This window comes from Ambystoma mexicanum, chromosome 3p (genome assembly GCF_040938575.1).
Source record: "Ambystoma mexicanum isolate Mex_15411 chromosome 3p, UKY_AmexF1_1, whole genome shotgun sequence".
NCBI lineage: Eukaryota > Metazoa > Chordata > Amphibia > Caudata > Ambystomatidae > Ambystoma > Ambystoma mexicanum.
In genome coordinates, this window is record NC_090925.1 from 32913716 (window position 1) to 32934332 (window position 20617).

The following is a 20617-nucleotide window of genomic DNA, read 5'->3' on the forward strand; positions in this document are numbered from 1 at the left end:
ACATTTCCATTCTACATCAATGGAAATGTGTGCAACTGAGCCCAAAATAGAATGACATCATTTTCATGCATTTGAAAAATCCAACTCTGACTTGGCCTTGTACATTCATGTGTGCCTCTTTCGAAAAGAAAGCAACTAAACATGATAGTTTTACATTCATGGCAGGTTTAGATTTGACTCAGTCATGAACCTTCTGCATGAAACTCCATACAGTCAGGACATGAATGGAGGAATTGAGATGGTAATGTTTTTGTATTTTTGTGAATGCCTGCACAGTATAACCAAAATTTGGTGTAAAATTCTCCGATAGTCCAGGATTTTCTAGACATTTTCGTGTGTATAAAAGTCACATTTCAAACTTTATTTGAGAAATTCTGTGATTTAAGTGAGACTATTAAAGTTGTTGACTGCACAAATCCACCATTTTAGATTCATATTTGAAGAATGCAAAAGATTTATTCAAGACTCGAAGTTGTGGACAACACACAAGCATTAACTACACAATCAAGAAATGATATACTATTTTATTCCATCTTCTGCATTACTCACAGCACACAGGCTGCTTGGAGGCTTGAGCGATATCCCCGAGTCTCCTAGATTGATTTAGCAGCGATGGTGTCCGCGATCCAGGTGGTGTAGTTGCACACCTTAGTGTACACTCCAGGGTTGTCCTTCAGAGCACACCCGTATCCCCAGGAGACAACACCCTGGAGCTCGCCCTTGCAAACGACTGGGCCACCTGAGTCACCCTGAGGAAGAGAAAGGAATTATTAGTGAATATTTCAAGTTGTTGTGAATGGTAGAGTTGAAATGGATAGATATTGCTTCATAGAAAATCTCTTTTCTTTCTCACTTGAACGGTCAGACAGTTATTGTGTTTCTGTCTCGGTCAAGGCAAAACATACTGCATTATATTGGGAGAAAGACTCAAACAGATATATTGATAGATCAGGGTCCTCTAATTATGTTTGTTAGATGGTTTTGTCAGCCACCCTTACATTGTAGTAGGGACAGAACTATGTTACCATATTCAATATGGTACAAAAGGTCCTGTTGTACTCGTTAGAAGGTTACATCCACCTTCCGTTAAAGCATTTCCCAACTTTTTAATGAAAAGTCCAACTAATGTCCCTTCTAACAATTTTGAAAATCAGATTTTCTTTTTTTATGGCTACTGAACACATTTTTTCTTTCTGCATCTTGTCACGGTTTATTGGACGTTCACTCTCAACTCGGGGAGTTTCCCCCCAATCAAATTGTCATACAACAATGCGTTTATCAGATTCTAATTTGGTTAGGTCTCCAACCTGTATAATACCACTCAACTGATACCCCCTGTATCACCAATAAGCCAGGAACCAGGCCAGTTTATAGAAATAACAGTATATATTTATTTACGTTTACACAATTGATAGTATGTTTTTTACAATAACAAAAACCACCAACTCTGCGGCACAATACAATAATCACTTGTGAAATTTGTTTGCATCAATATGAACACCATGTATTTTTGAATAAACTTTCAATTGCAATAACAACACAGATTGAAATGCACATCAGCACAATGGGATTCCTCTGCACTTTCACATATAAGACACTTTAAAAATGCAAAATCTTCACTTCATTCATCAACATGCTCCTGTCTCCCAGCGCCCCCTTAGGCATCAGTCATCTGTGACACCCCTGAGTTCAAAGACGAGGTTCAGGGAGTGGGAATAGATAGGGAATTGCATTTGGGGTTTTATTTGGAAACGCAGGGTTTTGGAAATAAACTCAATGGGAACATTTGTTTTGGAACACACTGGGGGTCATTACATGGTAGGCGGTAAGCAGTTAACGGTGCCGGTAAGGGTGTCAGAGCCATCAATGCCTCACCGCCTCATTACAAGTCTTCTCGCGGGACCCGCTAAGGACGCCTGGTTTTACCAGGCACCCTTAGGGGGTCCCACGAGCAGACCAGGGTGCTAACAACGGGCCCGTTGTTAGCACCTCCCCATTCCCATTGAGCCCTATGGGGGCTGGAATGGGAATGGGGATGAGTTCCTTGAATGAGTAATTACAGGGCCCTCCAAGGTCGGAATGGCCCGGTAATTCCTCATTCAAGGAACCCGGACCCGGTACCAGGTAAGGGGGTAGCCATGCCGCTAATAACGGCATGGATATCTCCTACCTTGTTATGACCTTCACTATATTCAAAATGACATGCAGGGCTTTTTGGGATTCTCGTTTGGGAATAAATGGGAAAATAGGGTCACCCACATACTTTATCGGCTATAGTGGCAGTAACACACTGGGAATGAGATATGCTAGTTTCAAATTTTAACAAAACTCACCCTGTGATCATTTCTATATCGGGATTAATTGAATTAACTTTAGTTAAATGTTCTAAGGGTCTACACAGTTTCAGCCCCCCCCACTCACAATTAAATGGAAATGATTAAGGCAGGTGGTTCCCAACACAATGGATAGCATTGTGGACATATCTACTTACATAGGACATTGCTATTTTCAACTCAGGAGGCCAGCCAGGTCTCAGACCCTGATTTGGAAACAGGTAGGCAGCTCAAACTTCAGGCCTCTGTCCACAGCAAGGTCCCACCAGCCACAGGACTCTCTCAGATAGGGCTCCCAGCTTGCCAAACAGAAGTCCCCAGAAAAAGTCCCAGGGTTTCCTATCTGTCTTGATTGTGCTTATATCTCCCTTATCTCCCTCCTCTGGTTGTTTTTTCTCTCCTTCTTTTGGTCTCTCCTTGTCTCTCTTGCTAGTTGTTTTTTTTCAGATTGAAACTGATATTGTATAGTGCTGATGACACATACACATTATCAATATTTCCACGCTTCGGATTGGACACTCTCTTCCCCCCTCCCATTAATCCCCTGTTGCCAGCCGATAGTGCAAGGAGTTTAGGAGGTATGGAATATGGATAATGAGGTGAGGAGAGAAATGCATCATTTAAAATGACGTTTTTGTTTTACATATTTGGTTTTCTCAGAATGTCATTACATGGAAACTATCTTCTCTTTTCAGATAACTCCATAAACATATATATTTTTGAATTCTACAATTTATGACAAATCAGGGGACACTAATTGTATTGTGGTCTGACCTTCCTGGGAGGAACTATCATTTTCTGTGGTTTATTTATGAACTGAAATAGTTATAAATATCAAACTTCACAAAACACACATACATTTTGCTTTTTATCAGTTCACTAAGTTTCTGATTTTTCTGATTTATTGGAGTGTCACAAACCCATTTTCTTCTCTAACTCAAATTACAAGCATGAGATATGGTTAATATTTACATAGAACTGATAGGCTTTTTATGATCTTCGAAATGAGCCCTGAATGAGCCCATATTGGTGTAGGTTTCTTCTATTATTAATGAAAAGGTGTCCAATGTGTTTAAAATAGTAGTCATTAATATAGAAGACTGCAGTTTAACATCTAGCTCACCCCCAATGAGTTTCCATTTCTCCAAAGTCACATGACTTGGACATCTGCTTATCAGTAATGTCTGTTTCTACACAGTCTTTGAAGATCCATTAGTTGCTCTGAGGGGCAGTTTGTTGGGGTCAAGACAGTCGTGAAAGGTCTTTTGGCTGCTTCATCTGACCCTTTCACAATTCTGATCTAGAATCTCTGTATTTCTTTGGATTTAACTGAAACGGACCTGTTTTCCTGGTGGGCCCCAGGCAAAGGTATTTGAGGTCAGAGTTCCAGGGACACAGCATTTTAAGTTGAAAAGTTGTGTTTTACACATTACATTTTGTATTGCATCTGGGCCGGCTCTCCATGAGTAAAGTTTTTCTTTAAAATAATAGTTGAACATACATGAGTGTCCCTTTCTGCATTGTTCACACATAGGTCACAGTTTACCATGGGAAACCAGTATTCACCTTTAAAAACAAGTAGGCCTTTCCTTTTGAATTATGCCATTTTGGATGTTGGAAAGTAAGTGTTTTTATTTGTGTCCAATGCAATATGCTCGGCTTCACTTAGATTCATGGATCACACTCTTATGTTGCATAGAAATTGGGCACATTCAGCTGTTTTAGGTTTTCAGGCACACTTTCCTTCACTTGAGTGCCTGTCCACTTTGGTAACGTTAAAAGAGGCCCATTTTTGTTCATTCAACAGGCCTTATGTCGGAAATCAATGTTTTGAACTGGCCTGTATATTCCAATGGGTTTCTACATCACCCAGCCACACTCTCACAATAGGGGCCTTGCATGGCCTCTCAGTTTCTGTCATTCTGGGGCTGTATTTGCAACCCACAATCTGGACACTTTACTTGTCTGCCCAATGATATCATTTTATCCCAGCTTTCGTAACTTTCATGTTCTACCTCTACTCACACTCTTGAATGTTTCTATGTAAATTCTTCTACAGGCATTTCCACTTTGACACGCATCCACGCTTAGAAATCAAACTCAGTTATTAAGCATGTTATAAAAAAACAATACAATTAAATTAAAATAAATCTACTGCCAGCACATCTATAATCGTTGCAGTCTGCTCATCACAAGTTTCCTGGGCTACTAATACCCTTGCACATGTTCATCTTCATGATGAACTTCTTGGTCTTTCCATCTTTTACTAGGCATGTCCTTGATTCTTCTCCTCTCCACTATTAGCTCATGTTCCCCTGCTCCAGACTTCTGTACAATGCCTCACTTTGCAACTCTTGCCTCCACTGTTTTCCAATGTATGAATACATTTTCTGTACAAAGGTCGCAGAGCCCCACCGAGAATGAACACGGACAAATAACCTGATCTATGGGTATATTACCACTTGCAGGGTATACAACCATGTTTTGGGTCACTGTACCTTTCACAGAGGAGAAATATCCATTTGCATATCAGTCTGGTCCCACCTCCCTGAGCAGCCCAGAACCGAAATGCTCAACAATTATCTTCTGAACAAGCATACCCACAGCAACCCCAGACATGTGTTTCATCCTTGTTGGGCCTCATCAATTAGGTGAAGCTATGCCTCTCTAAGCACAGTGAGCAAGAGGTCCACATCTGGATCACGCTGGGTAACCTAGAGTGAAACCCCTTATAGAGAACGAACACTGACACATTACGTGTTGTATGGGTATGTTCCCACTTGGGAGGCTCCACAATCATGTTTTAACTCACTGTACCATTCACAGATAAGATAAATGTATTTGTGAGGCTCAGATTCACCGCACTGAGGATGCCCGACAAGGCCAAAACACCTGTCAGGGGTTGCAGAATCTACTCTTGTTCAGAGGATAATTACCTAGCATTTTGGTGCTGAATTGCTCTTGTGGGTAGGAACAAACTGATATGCAAATGGATATTTCTATTCTGTGAAGGGTGCAGTCAACATATTGTGGGTGTAGACCCTCCTGAGTGGAAGACATTCCATAGAGCAGGTTATTTGAACCATGTTCCATCTCAGTAGAGGGGCTCCCACACCCTTGCTTAATTTGTAAAACTTTGGGTTTCAACCAAAGTAGCTCTGGGTAATCCAGATGTCGAGCCCATGCATGCTTTTCCTTAGAGAGGCTCGGTTTCACCTCACTGAGGATGCCCAACAAGGCTGAAACACATGTCTGGTGTTGCTTAAGGTACTCCTGTTCAGAGGAGAGTTGCCTAACATTTCGGTTCAAGACTGCTCTTGTGGGTGGGACCAGGCTGATATGCAAATTGATATTTCTTCTCTGCAAAGGGTGCAGTGAGCTAAAACAAGGCTGTAGACTCTCATGAGTGGAAGAGGTTCTATAGAACAGGTTATTTTAACCATGTTCAGTCTCAGTAGAGCAGCTCCCACACTCTTGCTTAATTTATAAAACTTGGGGTTTCACCATTAGTAACCCAGGGTAATACAGACTTGGCCCCTTGCTCACTGTACCTTACAGAGGCTCGGATTTACCTTAGTGTGGAGGCCCAACAAGGCCAAAACATGTGTCTGAGGGTGTGGATGGTACTCAGAGAATTGCCAAGAATTCTGGTGCTGGACTGCTCTTGTGGGTGGAACTAGACTGATATGCAAATGGCTATTTCTCCTCTGTGATGAGTGCAGCAAGCGAAAATGTCATTGTAGATCATCCTGAGTGCAAGAAATTCCACACAACAGGTAGCTGAACCATGCTCGGTTTCGTAGAGGGGCTCCCATACACTTGCTTAAATAATACATTTTCTAACACTCTCTTATCTGACTCTCAAATGTGTCTCACTGCTGGAACACAGCCTAGCTATTCCCGTGGTCCCTTCTTCTAAGTTACAGTTGTCTAGAAATTAATTTCTTGCCTTTATCTTTTCGTAATCGATTTCCTGTTTGAATATCCCTTTTTGTTTCTAAATTCTTTTCCACAAATGTTGGGATTCTCTGTTTTTGTACTACTGCTAAATAGTTTGTTAGCATGTTTTGGTGAAGATGTTACATACAAACATTAAAATAAAAATACATTTTGAACAGAATAGCAAGTTATTCTGTATAGTATTTTCTAGACAAAAGCTCAGGATGATAAACTGAGTTATCCCACTGGCATTCAATCCTTTAACAAAGGAGTGATATATTGAGCTCCACAGTGTGTACCAAAAGTTCTAAACTCTATAACGTTATCTATAACTCCCTTTTCATTTGTGAGTTACCTTTTACTCTTTGTGAACCCATAGATAGAAACATCACATGACACAACTGTGTTGCAATGTTTACACTTCACCTAAAATATATGTAGTAGTAGCAGATGCAGTTGCTGCAGTAGTATCAACAGCAGAACTATCAGTAGTATTATTACTAGATCCAACATTAGTAGTAGTATTCAACTACTGCATCTTCTACTAATACTACTAATGGTACTGCCATTGCATCTACTAAACTGCTGCATCTACTATTACTGGTTCTGTGTCTGCTGCTACTGTACTACTTCTACTATTACTACTATGGCTACTGCATCTACTAAACTGCTGCATCTTCTACCACTGGTACTACGAATGCTGCTACTGTTCTACTTATACTATTACTACTACGGCTACTGCATCTACTAAACTGCTGCATCTTCTACTACTTGTTCTACGAATGCTGCTACTGTTCTACTTATACTATTACTACTACGGCTACTACATCTACTAAACTGCTGCATCTTCTACTACTTGTTCTACGAATGCTGCTACTGTTCTACTAATCCTATTACTACTACGGCTACTGCATCTACTAAACCGCTGTATCTTCTACTCCTGGTACTACAAATGCTGCTACTGTTCTACTTATACTATTACTACTACGGCTACTGCATCTACTAAACTGCTGTATCTTCTACCACTGGTACTACGAATGCTGCTACTGTTCTACTTATACTATTACTACTACGGCTACTACATCTACTAAACTGCTGCATCTTCTACTACTTGTTCTACGAATGCTGCTACTGTTCTACTAATCCTATTACTACTACGGCTACTGCATCTACTAAACTGCTGTATCTTCTACTCCTGGTACTACAAATGCTGCTACTGTTCTACTTATACTATTACTACTACGGCTACTGCATCTACTAAACTGCTGTATCTTCTACCACTGGTACTACGAATGCTGCTACTGTTCTACTTATACTATTACTACTACGGCTACTGCATCTACTAAACTGCTGCATCTTCTACCACTGGTACTACGAATGCTGCTACTGTTCTACTTATACTATTACTACTACGGCTACTACATCTACTAAACTGCTGCATCTTCTACTACTTGTTCTACAAATGCTGCTACTGTTCTACCTATACTATTACTACTACGGCTACTACATCTACTAAACTGCTGCATCTTCTACTACTTGTTCTACGAATGCTGCTACTGTTCTACTTATACTATTACTACTACGGCTACTACATCTACTAAACTGCTGCATCTTCTACTACTTGTTCTACGAATGCTGCTACTGTTCTACTTATACTATTACTACTACGGCTACTACATCTACTAAACTGCTGCATCTTCTACCACTGGTACTACGAATGCTGCTACTGTTCTACCTATACTATTACTACTACGGCTACTACATCTACTAAACTGCTGCATCTTCTACTACTTGTTCTACGAATGCTGCTACTGTTCTACTTATACTATTACTACTACGGCTACTACATCTACTAAACTGCTGCATCTTCTACTACTTGTTCTACGAATGCTGCTACTGTTCTACTTGTACTATTACTACTACGGCTACTACATCTACTAAACTGCTGCATCTTCTACCACTGGTACTACGAATGCTGCTACTGTTCTACTAATCCTATTACTACTACGGCTACTGCATCTACTAAACTGCTGCATCTTCTACTACTTGTTCTACGAATGCTGCTACTGTTCTACTAATCCTATTACTACTACGGCTACTGCATCTACTAAACTGCTGCATCTTCTACTCCTGGTACTACAAATGCTGCTACTGGTCTACTTATACTATTACTACTACGGCTACTGCATCTACTAAACTGCTGTATCTTCTACCACTGGTACTACGAATGCTGCTACTGTTCTACTTATACTATTACTACTACGGCTACTGCATCTACTAAACTGCTGCATCTTCTACCACTGGTACTACGAATGCTGCAACTGTTCTAATTATACTATTACTACTACGGCTACTACATCTACTAAACTGCTGCATCTTCTACTACTTGTTCTACGAATGCTGCTACTGTTCTACTAATCCTATTACTACTACGGCTACTGCATCTACTAAACTGCTGTATCTTCTACTCCTGGTACTACAAATGCTGCTACTGTTCTACTTATACTATTACTACTACGGCTACTGCATCTACTAAACTGCTGCATCTTCTACCACTGGTACTACGAATGCTGCTACTGTTCTACTTATACTATTACTACTACGGCTACTACATCTACTAAACTGCTGCATCTTCTACTACTTGTTCTACGAATGCTGCTACTGTTCTACTTATACTATTACTACTACGGCTACTGCATCTACTAAACTGCTGTATCTTCTACCACTGGTACTACGAATGCTGCTACTGTTCTACTTATACTATTACTACTACGGCTACTACATCTACTAAACTGCTGCATCTTCTACTACTTGTTCTACGAATGCTGCTACTGTTCTACTAATCCTATTACTACTACGGCTACTGCATCTACTAAACTGCTGTATCTTCTACTCCTGGTACTACAAATGCTGCTACTGTTCTACTTATACTATTACTACTACGGCTACTGCATCTACTAAACTGCTGTATCTTCTACCACTGGTACTACGAATGCTGCTACTGTTCTACTTATACTATTACTACTACGGCTACTACATCTACTAAACTGCTGCATCTTCTACTACTTGTTCTACGAATGCTGCTACTGTTCTACTAATCCTATTACTACTACGGCTACTGCATCTACTAAACTGCTGCATCTTCTACCACTGGTACTACGAATGCTGCTACTGTTCTACTTATACTATTACTACTACGGCTACTGCATCTACTAAACTGCTGCATCTTCTACTACTTGTTCTACGAATGCTGCTACTGTTCTACTAATCCTATTACTACTATGGCTACTGCATCTACTAAACTGCTGTATCTTCTACTCCTGGTACTACAAATGCTGCTACTGTTCTACTTATACTATTACTACTACGGCTACTGCATCTACTAAACTGCTGTATCTTCTACCACTGGTACTACGAATGCTGCTACTGTTCTACTTATACTATTACTACTACGGCTACTGCATCTACTAAACTGCTGTATCTTCTACTCCTGGTACTACAAATGCTGCTACTGTTCTACTTATACTATTACTACTACGGCTACTGCATCTACTAAACTGCTGTATCTTCTACTCCTGGTACTACAAATGCTGCTACTGTTCTACTTATACTATTACTACTACGGCTACTGCATCTACTAAAATCCTGCATCTTCTACTATTTGTACTATGAATGCTGCTACATGTTATGAAGGTGAGTCACACATCAGGAAGATTGAAAGTTGATTTTTAAATGTTTTTGTTTTTTAAACTTTATTATAGGTAACAGGCAGACAGGTAGCACATGACATTCAATCTTTCTCATTAATACAATTATTGACTTTCTTGCAGGTGCACAATACGTGTATAAATCCAGTTGCTCAGTTGCATTTTATCACATTTTACAGCTGCGCTTCCTTCACGTACTCCTGAAATGGTCCTCAAATATCCTTAGTCCTACTCATTGCCGCTACTGTTCCGTTATATCACTCCTCCCTTTCATGTACATAGGTCAATTCTCTGAGCCATTCATGCATTGTTGGTGCTGATTTAGATTTCCACTGCAATAATATACACTTCTTTGCTATAACACATCCCATGTTCTATGCATTTTAACATTCACCTTTCCGATATCTCCCAACAGGTATTTAAGGGGAAGGAGGGTAGGGTGTGATCTCTGTCATTGCATGGAGTGCCTCATTGACTTCCCGGCAGAATAGCTCCCTCTGCTCGCATTTCATAAATTGTTCTGACACATCCCAGGAAAATCGTGCCACCTTCTCTGGGGTATAATGCCGTCTATTTAATGCTTTAAATTGCATGAGCCGTAGGCAGGCATTGAGAGAAACGTCCTTGGTTAGCCAGCAGTATCTCTGCCACTTCATCTCGTCTATACTTGCTGCACTGTCCCTCTCCATGTTCCCTTTGCTGCGTTGTGTTGCAACATGCTGTTCTGTATCACCCCCTACAGCCTTGAAATCAGCCCCTTCTGCTCACCTCCCAGAACTATAACCTCTATGCAATTGCATGCCTCTGCCTCCTGGGGAAACGATGGCCACCTATTTCGCACCGCTACGTGCATTTTAAAATATAGGTTATCTCCCATTTTTATTCCTCCTCAGTTATGAATCTGCCCTCTGGGTATAGATCTCCCAGCTTTATTACCTTCCATGGATCCGACGACATTTGAACATCTATATTGAATATTGGGTGGAGGCCTGGACAGTTCCATAAAGGAATTCTGCTACTATATGGAGCAGGTATACACTAGCATTTAAATATTCATTGCTATGCATTTACTGTCATTCTCACCGGATCAAACTTTCATGAATCGGCATAGTGGTCATCTAAGATGACTGCTTTAAGATCTGTTGGGGCCACTACAGAGTACTCCAGTGCTCGGTATCATAGACTGGTATCCAGCCGGTACCAAAATCCTGCATAATGAGCCTACACCACCAGATAGTATAATTCGAAATCTGGGGCAGCTAGTCCCCCCGCCCCGGTTGTATGGCTCGGTCAATGCCTCCCAACTCATGCAGGCCTTCCCACCTTCCCAAACAAAGTGTCTTTCCAATGACCGGAGCTTCACAAAGAATTTGCACCTCCGCTATATGTATCCCCCGGTGCCTGTGCTGGTCTATCATTTGTCGTGCAAGCGGTTCTATTGTTAGTGCGAACAGGGTGAGAAAGAGAAGCCCTGTCATGTTCCTTTGCCCACTGGATTTGACCCTGATATAACCCCATTGGTACGGACTGTAGCCATCAGATTAGTGTAAAGTAGTTTCACATACCCACTGAAACGATTCCCCAGCCCAAAACACCCCAAATACAAAGTTTCAAGACACAGGGCCTCATTATAAGTTTGGCGGTAGCCATGCCGGTAAAACCGGCAGGCTACCGGCAAACTTGTGAAAAAATCCAGCACCTGGCAATGAGGAATTACTGGGTAATTCCAACATTGCCGGATCCAGTAATTCCGACATTGCCGGGTGCCGGTGCCTGTCAATCCCCAAAAGTAGATTTTTTCTGATGTTTGGCAGAGCGCTCTCGAGGAAGCAGAGTTCTCTGCATGCGCTATTTTACTTAGATAAAGTTATACTTTTACTTTCACCCCGCACTTGGTCCTGGTCTCATTCCCTCCTGAGGTGTGTCCATTATTGACTCTCATTGGTTAGATTTGTCTTTTCACTGTATTTTGGAGGGGCGCCAACTTACAACAGCAAGACTTATTCTTGGCATCAAGCCCAGGGACCGCATCTCTCCTGTCCTAAAACCTCTTCACTGGCTGTACAGATTAAATTCAGATCCCTCTGCATCATCCACAAGAATGTCTAGGGCCGAGGACCATGCTATCTGCAACTCTCTCTTACTAAATATTCCTCCTCTAGACCTCTGCACTCCTCTGGCACCAACTCTCTGTGTGTGAAGCGTTTCGCTAAACAGAGGGCCGGAGGCCGATCACTCTCCTCATCTGGCTCCCTCTTATGGAACAGCCTCCCCCTCCTCTTCATCTTGAGCCGGAACTCCTCAAATTCCAGAAGCTCCTCAAGACTTTCCTTTTAACTTCCCCCTTCCCTTCTTCGCCCCTCTGCTAATCTCACAGTCGCTATGCTGGGTGTCCAGGGCCCTTATGTGTCCTCTGGGCCCCAGCCTCCCACACACAATCGCCTCAGCCTCTGCCCACACACAGCACTTGCCTAAGCACCCAATGGCCTATGCCACTGTAGGCCTGCACTTGCCTATTTATTGCAGCTCAACGCCCCCTAGCACTTACTTTACTTGTCACTTACATCTGCTGCTCACCCACAAGCACGGACACTCCAGCACTTACCACCCTCTTCCCTCTTTCCCTCGTCTCACTCTCTGCACTTGCATGTTCTGAATACTCACAAAACATAGTAGGTTTCAATCTCATGTTCCCTCCCTGTTGTCCTGTGGACACTTTGAAACACAATTCACTTACTGTATGAGCGCCTTAAAAATTAATAATAAAACATAAAAACATACAACTTGCTGTCCTTGGGGTTTCTGGGGGAGAAAAGGGTTGACAGGTTGTGGGCAAGTATTACAGATCGTCACTTCTTCAGACAGAAACCACAGCCACACTGCATCTTACTACTGCCAATGCACCCCTCTCCAGGGTTTCAATTCTTGATGCCCATTATAGCAATGTATATAACACCAGGAATTTTGGACTACAACGTCTATGATCTGCCACTATGGCTATTGCTGAGAGGCTTGATGTGAGTTGTAGTCTAAAACCTCTGGAGAGTCGAAGGTTGAGGAGGTTTGGCCTATAGCCGTGATTTCCTCTCCTCTCGCTTCTCCCCTTTCATTGGTATCTCTAAGAGACTTTAAGAGGTGAATCGCAATCCTGCTCAAGGATCTGGTGTTCACCCTTTGCCCCTGTTCACTGCATAATTGCCCTTATTTTACAATCCTCGCACACACTGAACATGGAAGTGGGATTCCCTCTTAGGGAATAGCCAGAAAGACATAGGTGGCATGCAGAATTCGTGGGTTACCTGGCAGGAATCTTTGCCACCCTCTAGGTATCCCACGCAGATCATGTTCTCAGTGATTTCACCAGGATAGGAGGCATGGCAGTCACTGTCGCTCAGGATTGGCGCGCACACGCACTGGAGGATATCGGGGTAGTTACCTGCAGAGTGGGATTTAAGGACACTCATTGTTGGGGGTGTATCAGTATCACCTCTGCGATGCCCGTGAGCCCCCAACCCCTCCCACAGACTCAGGCATCAGACGTCTGTTGGGTGCGGGGCACTGTCGCGGCCGGCCACGCCCCCTTTATTTATAGTGCACGGGGCGGAGTCCAACGTCACTCCGCCGCATGCTGAAGCCCTTAAAGGGGCAGCACCACACTCATTACCTTTCAGCACTTGACACACCACAGCAACATCAAATTCATTCAAAGGGGAAAATGGGGTTGACCCTTAAGCCTCTCTACATCTCGTACAGGGCTGACCCCGGAACATTCCTCCAGAAAATGCATTATAGAGCCCAACCTGTTTGGTGCAAGGAAGGGCACCTTGTCACACTTTCCTTAATAGCCGATAGCCTCTGCTTCCAAGTTAAATAGGAGAGTTCCTCGTCTGCTGGGGTGCACTCCCTCTTCTGTGGCAACTGAAACCATTCTTCACCTGACATTTTTCCGATGACATGATATGCATTTACTAGAATGTGTATTTCTGGGGTCCCTCAGCCATGGGCCGGTGTTTTATTTCCCCACGAACCGCAGAGCCTTGCAGCACTGTGGGAGTCAATGAATGGACTAATGTGACTGCCCATGAAAGCAGCAATTTAATTTAATCTAGTTTAGCCACACCACTCGTCAGTATCCCGCTCAGGACCTCTCTCTGACGAATCGAGAATTTCGAGGTTCACAAGTGTCCACATGCTGTCCCAGAGGAGACCGGAGCACTTTCTGAGCAACCAGCAAGAGCCTGAACCAGGTTTCTTCACCGTACCCAGGAACATCGAATGCAATGAGCAACATGAGTGCTCTGGTGCTCACACAGCGTGACCCAACACACAACTAAATCGGGGCTCACCTTCAATAAACCGCACATACCAGCACAGACAGCACCTCTGCCTGCCACCTGGCTCAACACCCATGAAGTCCTCCGATATCTCTGATCATTTTAAACATCCAGCTTCCACGTGTTCCTTTTTTCCCCTGAAGAAGGCCTTATGTGGCCCACACAGGCATCGTCACCCCAAATGGCCGAAACTCGAGTTGGCGTTAAACAATTAGTTCTGTTTTTTCATGAATAGTTTTTTCCAACTGCATGAGCATTATCTATAAGTCATAGTGACTTGGGTGTTATACTCCACGTTTTGCAGAGTGCCGCAGAGTGTTCATTACTAAAAGCGCTTGCTGGAATTGTACACAAATAAGGGGAGCGGATTAGGTTACTCAGCCTTCTACTAAGTTAACTTTCTATAGTTTTATATATTATTTTATCTTGTCCAAACTTCATTATTTGTACATGTTTTTTTCTTTGCCATATAAATGAGAGGGTGGTTGTGTGAATGTTGGCTGTTTGCAGTACCTCCCACTAAGCAAATTGTAGATCTTGTGAGGCTATGGCGGAGGGACAGTCAGAATGTTTTGTTCAAATTAGGAATTGCTTTGTCCCTCATGTCTGAATGTAATGAAATAATTTTATTTGATGGTTTGACTCTTTATAATTCCTTTTGAATAAAATCCTTGAATTGTCAAAATCATGCAGTGTTCTATATTTTACTAACATGATATTGTGAAACAGTACAGGGGCCCCACTTCCGTGTGTTACGCTTTTGTCCTTTTAGGCCCCTGTGTTTACGTAGTGGTTTGAACTCCATTTTTTGATGCTATTTCTTTCTTATGCCAGGCGGCTTTATGGGGGGGCTTGGTGTGTCTCATGGACCTTCTGATTCCCACTATATCACCCATTGACTGCGTGGCCCCTTGGAGCAAGGGGCTGGCTGTGCTTCACTGAAAGACAGGCTGGTGGCACTAGTGCACACACAAGCGGCTCCAGCAGTGGCCCCCCACCTGCAACACTCTGAGGGCCTCCATCATGCTATCGGAGGACTGATGGGGGATGTAGTCCAAAACATCTGGAGAGCCAAAGGTTGCAGACCCCTGAGAAAGGGTGATGAGTGAGATCATCACTCTTTGAGGGAGCTCCAGATACTTTGCACTCAGTAGGCCCCTGAATGCGCACCCATAGAGTTAGTTGTACAATAGGAGGACAACCTGTGAAATATTTTCAAATTAGTAACATGCCCATAATAGTTTGCTGATGAAACCGACGTGTCCTTATTTGTTTTTTAAGAAATTGGAATGACCTCATAAGTGGCATTCTTGACTACATCACGTGGTGCATTGCTTAGTTTCCTAACACTACTTAAGACTTAGTCAACTAAATTATTGCTGCGAGTACTTATCTTCATGAATGCAATACCGTTCGAAGAGGAGCTTCTGGGAATGTAATTCGCTGGCTGTAAAGGAGGAGTTGCCGTGACGAAGCATATTAAAATCTATGCTATATCTAAAAGACTAAAGAAACAAAAATAGGACTCTGGAAAACCCAGACCTTTATGGAAGATACATTAAGTATTTGTATATTTTATGCTTTGATGTTACTTACTGCCACTACTGAGGGTGTTGCCCCAGCCTGAGATCCGACATTTTGTTCCAGCCTCGGCGCATTTGGTGGGCAGTGCGACGGGCTGGATGCTAGGACTGAAGATGGCCGGTGTGGAGAGCTTGATGAGCATGATGTCATTATCCAGGGTCCTAGAGCTGTACTTGGGGTGTCTGATCACTTTAGCCGGGTAGATGAACTGTTCAGTTCCTTCCGGAACTGCAATGTTGTACTCCCCGAGTCTGACCTGGATACCGCTGTAGAGGGAGCGTTAAAAGACCAAATTATTCTCGTATTTGGGTTGCTCAACAGCCCTTTCAGCGAACTAAGACAACGTTTGGCACCTTTGATGCAAAGTTTTCATCAATTGAGAAATACTTTTCATGAGTGCAGACTTCCCCCAAATATGCTTGCTTGTAAAAATGAAAATGTGATTGCAGCCATTAGCAACTGGATTCACTAATTTCCCTTTTTTTATTTCTTTATTGTTTATCTAGTTTTAATACTTGTTAAAACCTTACATAAATACATCCAAAATGTCATGAAATAAAACACATTAATACAGTACATAAAACAAACCTCACATATCAAATGTAAACTATAATATAACAAAACTTTGTCTTTAAGACCATACAGAGAAACCACAATATTTGGCCTGTCACAAACCTTTAGAAGACAAGATAGAATTGACATCATCAGAAAATGAGAACTGAAAACGGTTTTGTCTACTTGATTTAATTCACAGGCTTATTCTAATTCCATTATTCTACTAATTTACTCAGACATAAAAATATCAACATATGTTTACCCAGATAGTACGGCAATTTTGACCAACATAATTTCCCTAAAACCTTCCTGGCATGGTTACCATGGATATTCATACATTTTTTAAAACATCTTAGTCTGTGCAACTTTAAGGCCTCACGATATAGAAATACATGTTCCAAAGTCTCTCTACTTTCAGCACAAAATCTACACAGCCCAGACATGTTTTCTTGCCTTTTCCATCTAACCCCATTTACCCTTGTAGGTAGGGAATCAATCCTGAATCTGAGTAACGTGTATCGTACTTTCCACAATGGATATTTACAAAGGTATTCGGAAACCACTCCTAACTTTTTGTAAGTTAGACTAATATTCTGGAATTTATGATAACCGCCCACCTTATCACACGTGCAGCACCATCATTTTTGTTTATAGCATCTAGTAGGGGTATTCCACAAATCTCAGCCTATTCAATGTGCCAGTGAAGATCCACTTTGCTCATAGCGTGTCATTTTCACAGAATTCCACACATTTTGTGTTAGGAGGACGAATTTTGAATAAATCACATAGCAGTATTCTTCTCCATATAATATGAGCCTCTAAGGACAGAAGTCCAAGCTCCAACCTAATAGCACTATTCAGAATAGATTTATGAAGCCTAAGGATCTTCTTCCAGGGGAAACCTTCCAAATGGAGAAAATCTTCGTGCAGTAAACATAAGTTAATTTCTGCCCCATAAATCAACCTGGAGATTATCTTTGATTTGTAAAATTTTAAGAGGGGAATGATAGAGAATTTACCTAATTTTATATCAACATTTCTCATTTGTGCCGCAGCCACTAATGCCTTTGCATAGAAACCCTCCATTATTCCCCTCCTTCTTGGGGTACTCATTATATCAGAACCAAGATACCTCATGCTGTTCACCTCTGTAACTTTCTCTCCCCCCCAGTCATAATGATTTCCTTTTTGCACGTGTCATAATCTGTGCTGGGGCAAGATTATGGCTATGTGTGTTATGATGGTGTCGTGATGTCACTGACATTCTATGTGGAGTGTGGTGTGGTGATGTCACCGACATTCTATTTGGAGTGTTGGTGGAGGTTTGGAGTGCTGGGTTCTACTGGTGTCAGTTGGACCTAATGTGCTGGGCTGGATGGATGTGCCAGTTCCGTCTCTACCATATAACTACAGAGAATAAACCTACATGTAAACCACTTACCTTCTGGTGTTCCTGTTCTGTGAAGGAGGCTTAGTTTACCACAGTACACTTCCCTGCAGTTAGGGTAATTAAATAAGTTTTATGTTTGTTTATAATTAAGCCATTTTCTTTACAATATTCTTCAATATTATTCAACATTCTCTGTATTCCCACCTTAGTACAATCTAGGAGCATAATGTCGTCTGCGTACGTAACACAATGCATTTTAGAGCCAAACACCCTTGGGGCAAGAAAAGAGGAGGACTTGAGGAGGTACTCCCCCAGGTCTGCCATGTTCGTTTCCATCTTAGAGAACAATGCTCCTTCATAGTTCAACCTAATTCGGAGGGTTGAAGGGTCATGCAAATGGGTAAGAGGAGCCAACAGTCCATAATAACCTCTTCCACAGTTTATTTGCACTCATTTCCTTGACACCGGATGCACAATGTATCAGTATTTTTTCAGACATTCTCTATTATGGGCAGAGAATAAGCCAGAGAGTCAGGTAGATATACTTTAAAGGTTCTACTTTCTGGTCTTTCCGACCACTAATTTACGATACACAAAAAGGGTTTTCTGTATATTTTAATACAATTACACTAATAAAACATCAATTCACACCCTGGGAAGGGTGCTCAGCTACAGTCAAATGTGGCCTACACACCAATATGTATCTTTTGTTTAGGAATACTGGTATAGTAATTTAATGGTAGTATAGGTGCGGGAGAGAAAAACACGGCTCTGGCACTACTCAAGAAGCTCACAGCATTATCACACAGTTTTCAGTGATTATAGCATTCAATCTATACAGTTCAGCTGACAGGCATTACTTGGAAATACACAACACCGTTTACACGACTCGTGACGCTCTCGCGTCAGACGTTCATGATGCAGTATAAAGAGAGGCTATTTTGGACCACTCGCTAATGGCGAACTGGTTAAAATCGGACAGCGGACTGCTCAGGTATGTGTTCTGTACTACTTTGTCTGAACTTTCCATTGGCAAATGACTACACTTCTCTACAACTCAACACCACAGTGTTCTGATCTTTAAATATAACCTTTTACAGATGGAGTGACCACCAGTACCCTGGAAGTTTATAAACTCCAGTGCAATGGTGAGTTCTTACATCAATTTCTCTATCAAATCACTACATTACATAGTGACAATCACATTCAAACTCCCCTTGTTCTTATTTTCTATTCATTATGAAGAGACCCTTGGTGTGAAACAACTTGGTAATCCCTCATATGCAGTAGCATAAGACATACAATGGATCAGCATATTTTGAACCCCTTTCAGGTATAATGAATTAGAACACACAATATTGTCCCAGGAGGATAGCTCAGCGGAAACGTTTCCACCTTGGAAGCAAGACAACACAAAGCAACACAGGTTCAATCCCCGGGTCTGCGCATAGAAACCTCTGGGTGCCTGTAACAGTGCCTCGATCCCGCGGGCGGGCTGTTCGAGCGCTTTAAAATAAATTTAAAAATTATCTATACTGATAGTGAAATATTAGAATAAGTACTATTTTCCTTTACATACATTTTTACAGTGTGATAACTGAAACTTAAGACAGGTCCAGATTGTGGGCTAGATGATGCTTACGACTACTTGAAAAGGTACCCAACAATGATTTCATGGTTCTCAAAGCTAAGGCAGTGCAATCCAAATCAGTTGAGTGACAATAATGTACTGTTAATTTGTGATAGGCATCTATTGGACCCTGATCTGAGTTCTGTGAGGGTAACGGACCAGCACAGACATTAGAACCACTCGCCAACCCATTGAAACCATTGAAGACAACAAGGTGATCACATTGGGAATCCTCCGTCATGAGTATGTGGCAATACAATATTCCATAAGATTCTATCAAAGTAACCAATGAGTGACATTTGTTAATTTGGTACTTATTTTTTTATGGATTGACTACATAACGCAGAAATATAATTCTCAAGAAGAATTTGCTCCTTAGGAAGGGCCAAGCCCGAAACTCGTCAAGCTCACAATTGTATGTTTTACTTTACTCCTATTGGTTAAATAATGTGCTTATTGAATGAAACACTAAGCGTCTTTTTTATAACTGTTTGCTGATGGAACAGTATGGTTGAAAGCTGTATATTATCTGTATTACCCTATGCACTATTGGACTGATTCCAGTTATTGAGGTGGGCAGGGGGCGGGAGTGTCCATAATCATAGGACACTGTTTTTGGGAAGGGTGCTCTGCTAATCAGATGGATGGAAAAGGGGGTGAAAACTGCCAGTGTCCATGCACGTTCCACCAGACACCCGTGCCCTTACCAGGGTGCATCCATCTTTTTCTCGATGTGCTGCCGCCATGGCCCTCAGTCCCGCCCTGAGCTCCTCTCTTCGTTCTCCCTAGGCCCCAACATCCTCCCCAAAGGCCCACCTTCCTCCCACTCTTACCTGCAGGCCTGTCCATGTACAGCATTGCCTCCCCTGCCTGCGTCGGACTTCTACAACAGAAATAGAAAAGGGACTTCGCCACTTTTCTATTTACTATGCTGGCAGCCACCCCCTTGTCAGAGGTGTACTGGGGTGGTAACGTTGCTGAGCCCTTGCCAATGCCTTCGCTTTTCTCAGGCATTCAGGCTCAGGTGGGAAGCCATTAATGCCCACATGCACACCCCGACATGGGGGTGAATTGTTCATTTGCTGCATCATTTAAACAGCGCGGACGATTGCCTGAAACTCGGCACCCCTATAAATATGGGTCTT

General features: G+C 42.2%; 1 protein-coding gene across 1 annotated transcript in view; it reads right to left on the reverse strand.

The window, feature by feature from the left end:
• Positions 1–593: 593 nt before the first annotated feature.
• LOC138579688 (trypsin-like) overlaps positions 594–20617 on the reverse strand; it is a gene marked incomplete at its 5' end in the record, with an annotated part of 66861 nt that continues 46837 nt past the window's right edge. Inside the window, 3 exons of the mRNA XM_069649928.1 lie at positions 594–749; positions 13279–13415; positions 15910–16163. Coding sequence (XP_069506029.1) covers positions 594–749; positions 13279–13415; positions 15910–16163 — 547 coding nt within the window. The remainder of the gene's footprint in view (positions 750–13278; positions 13416–15909; positions 16164–20617) is intronic.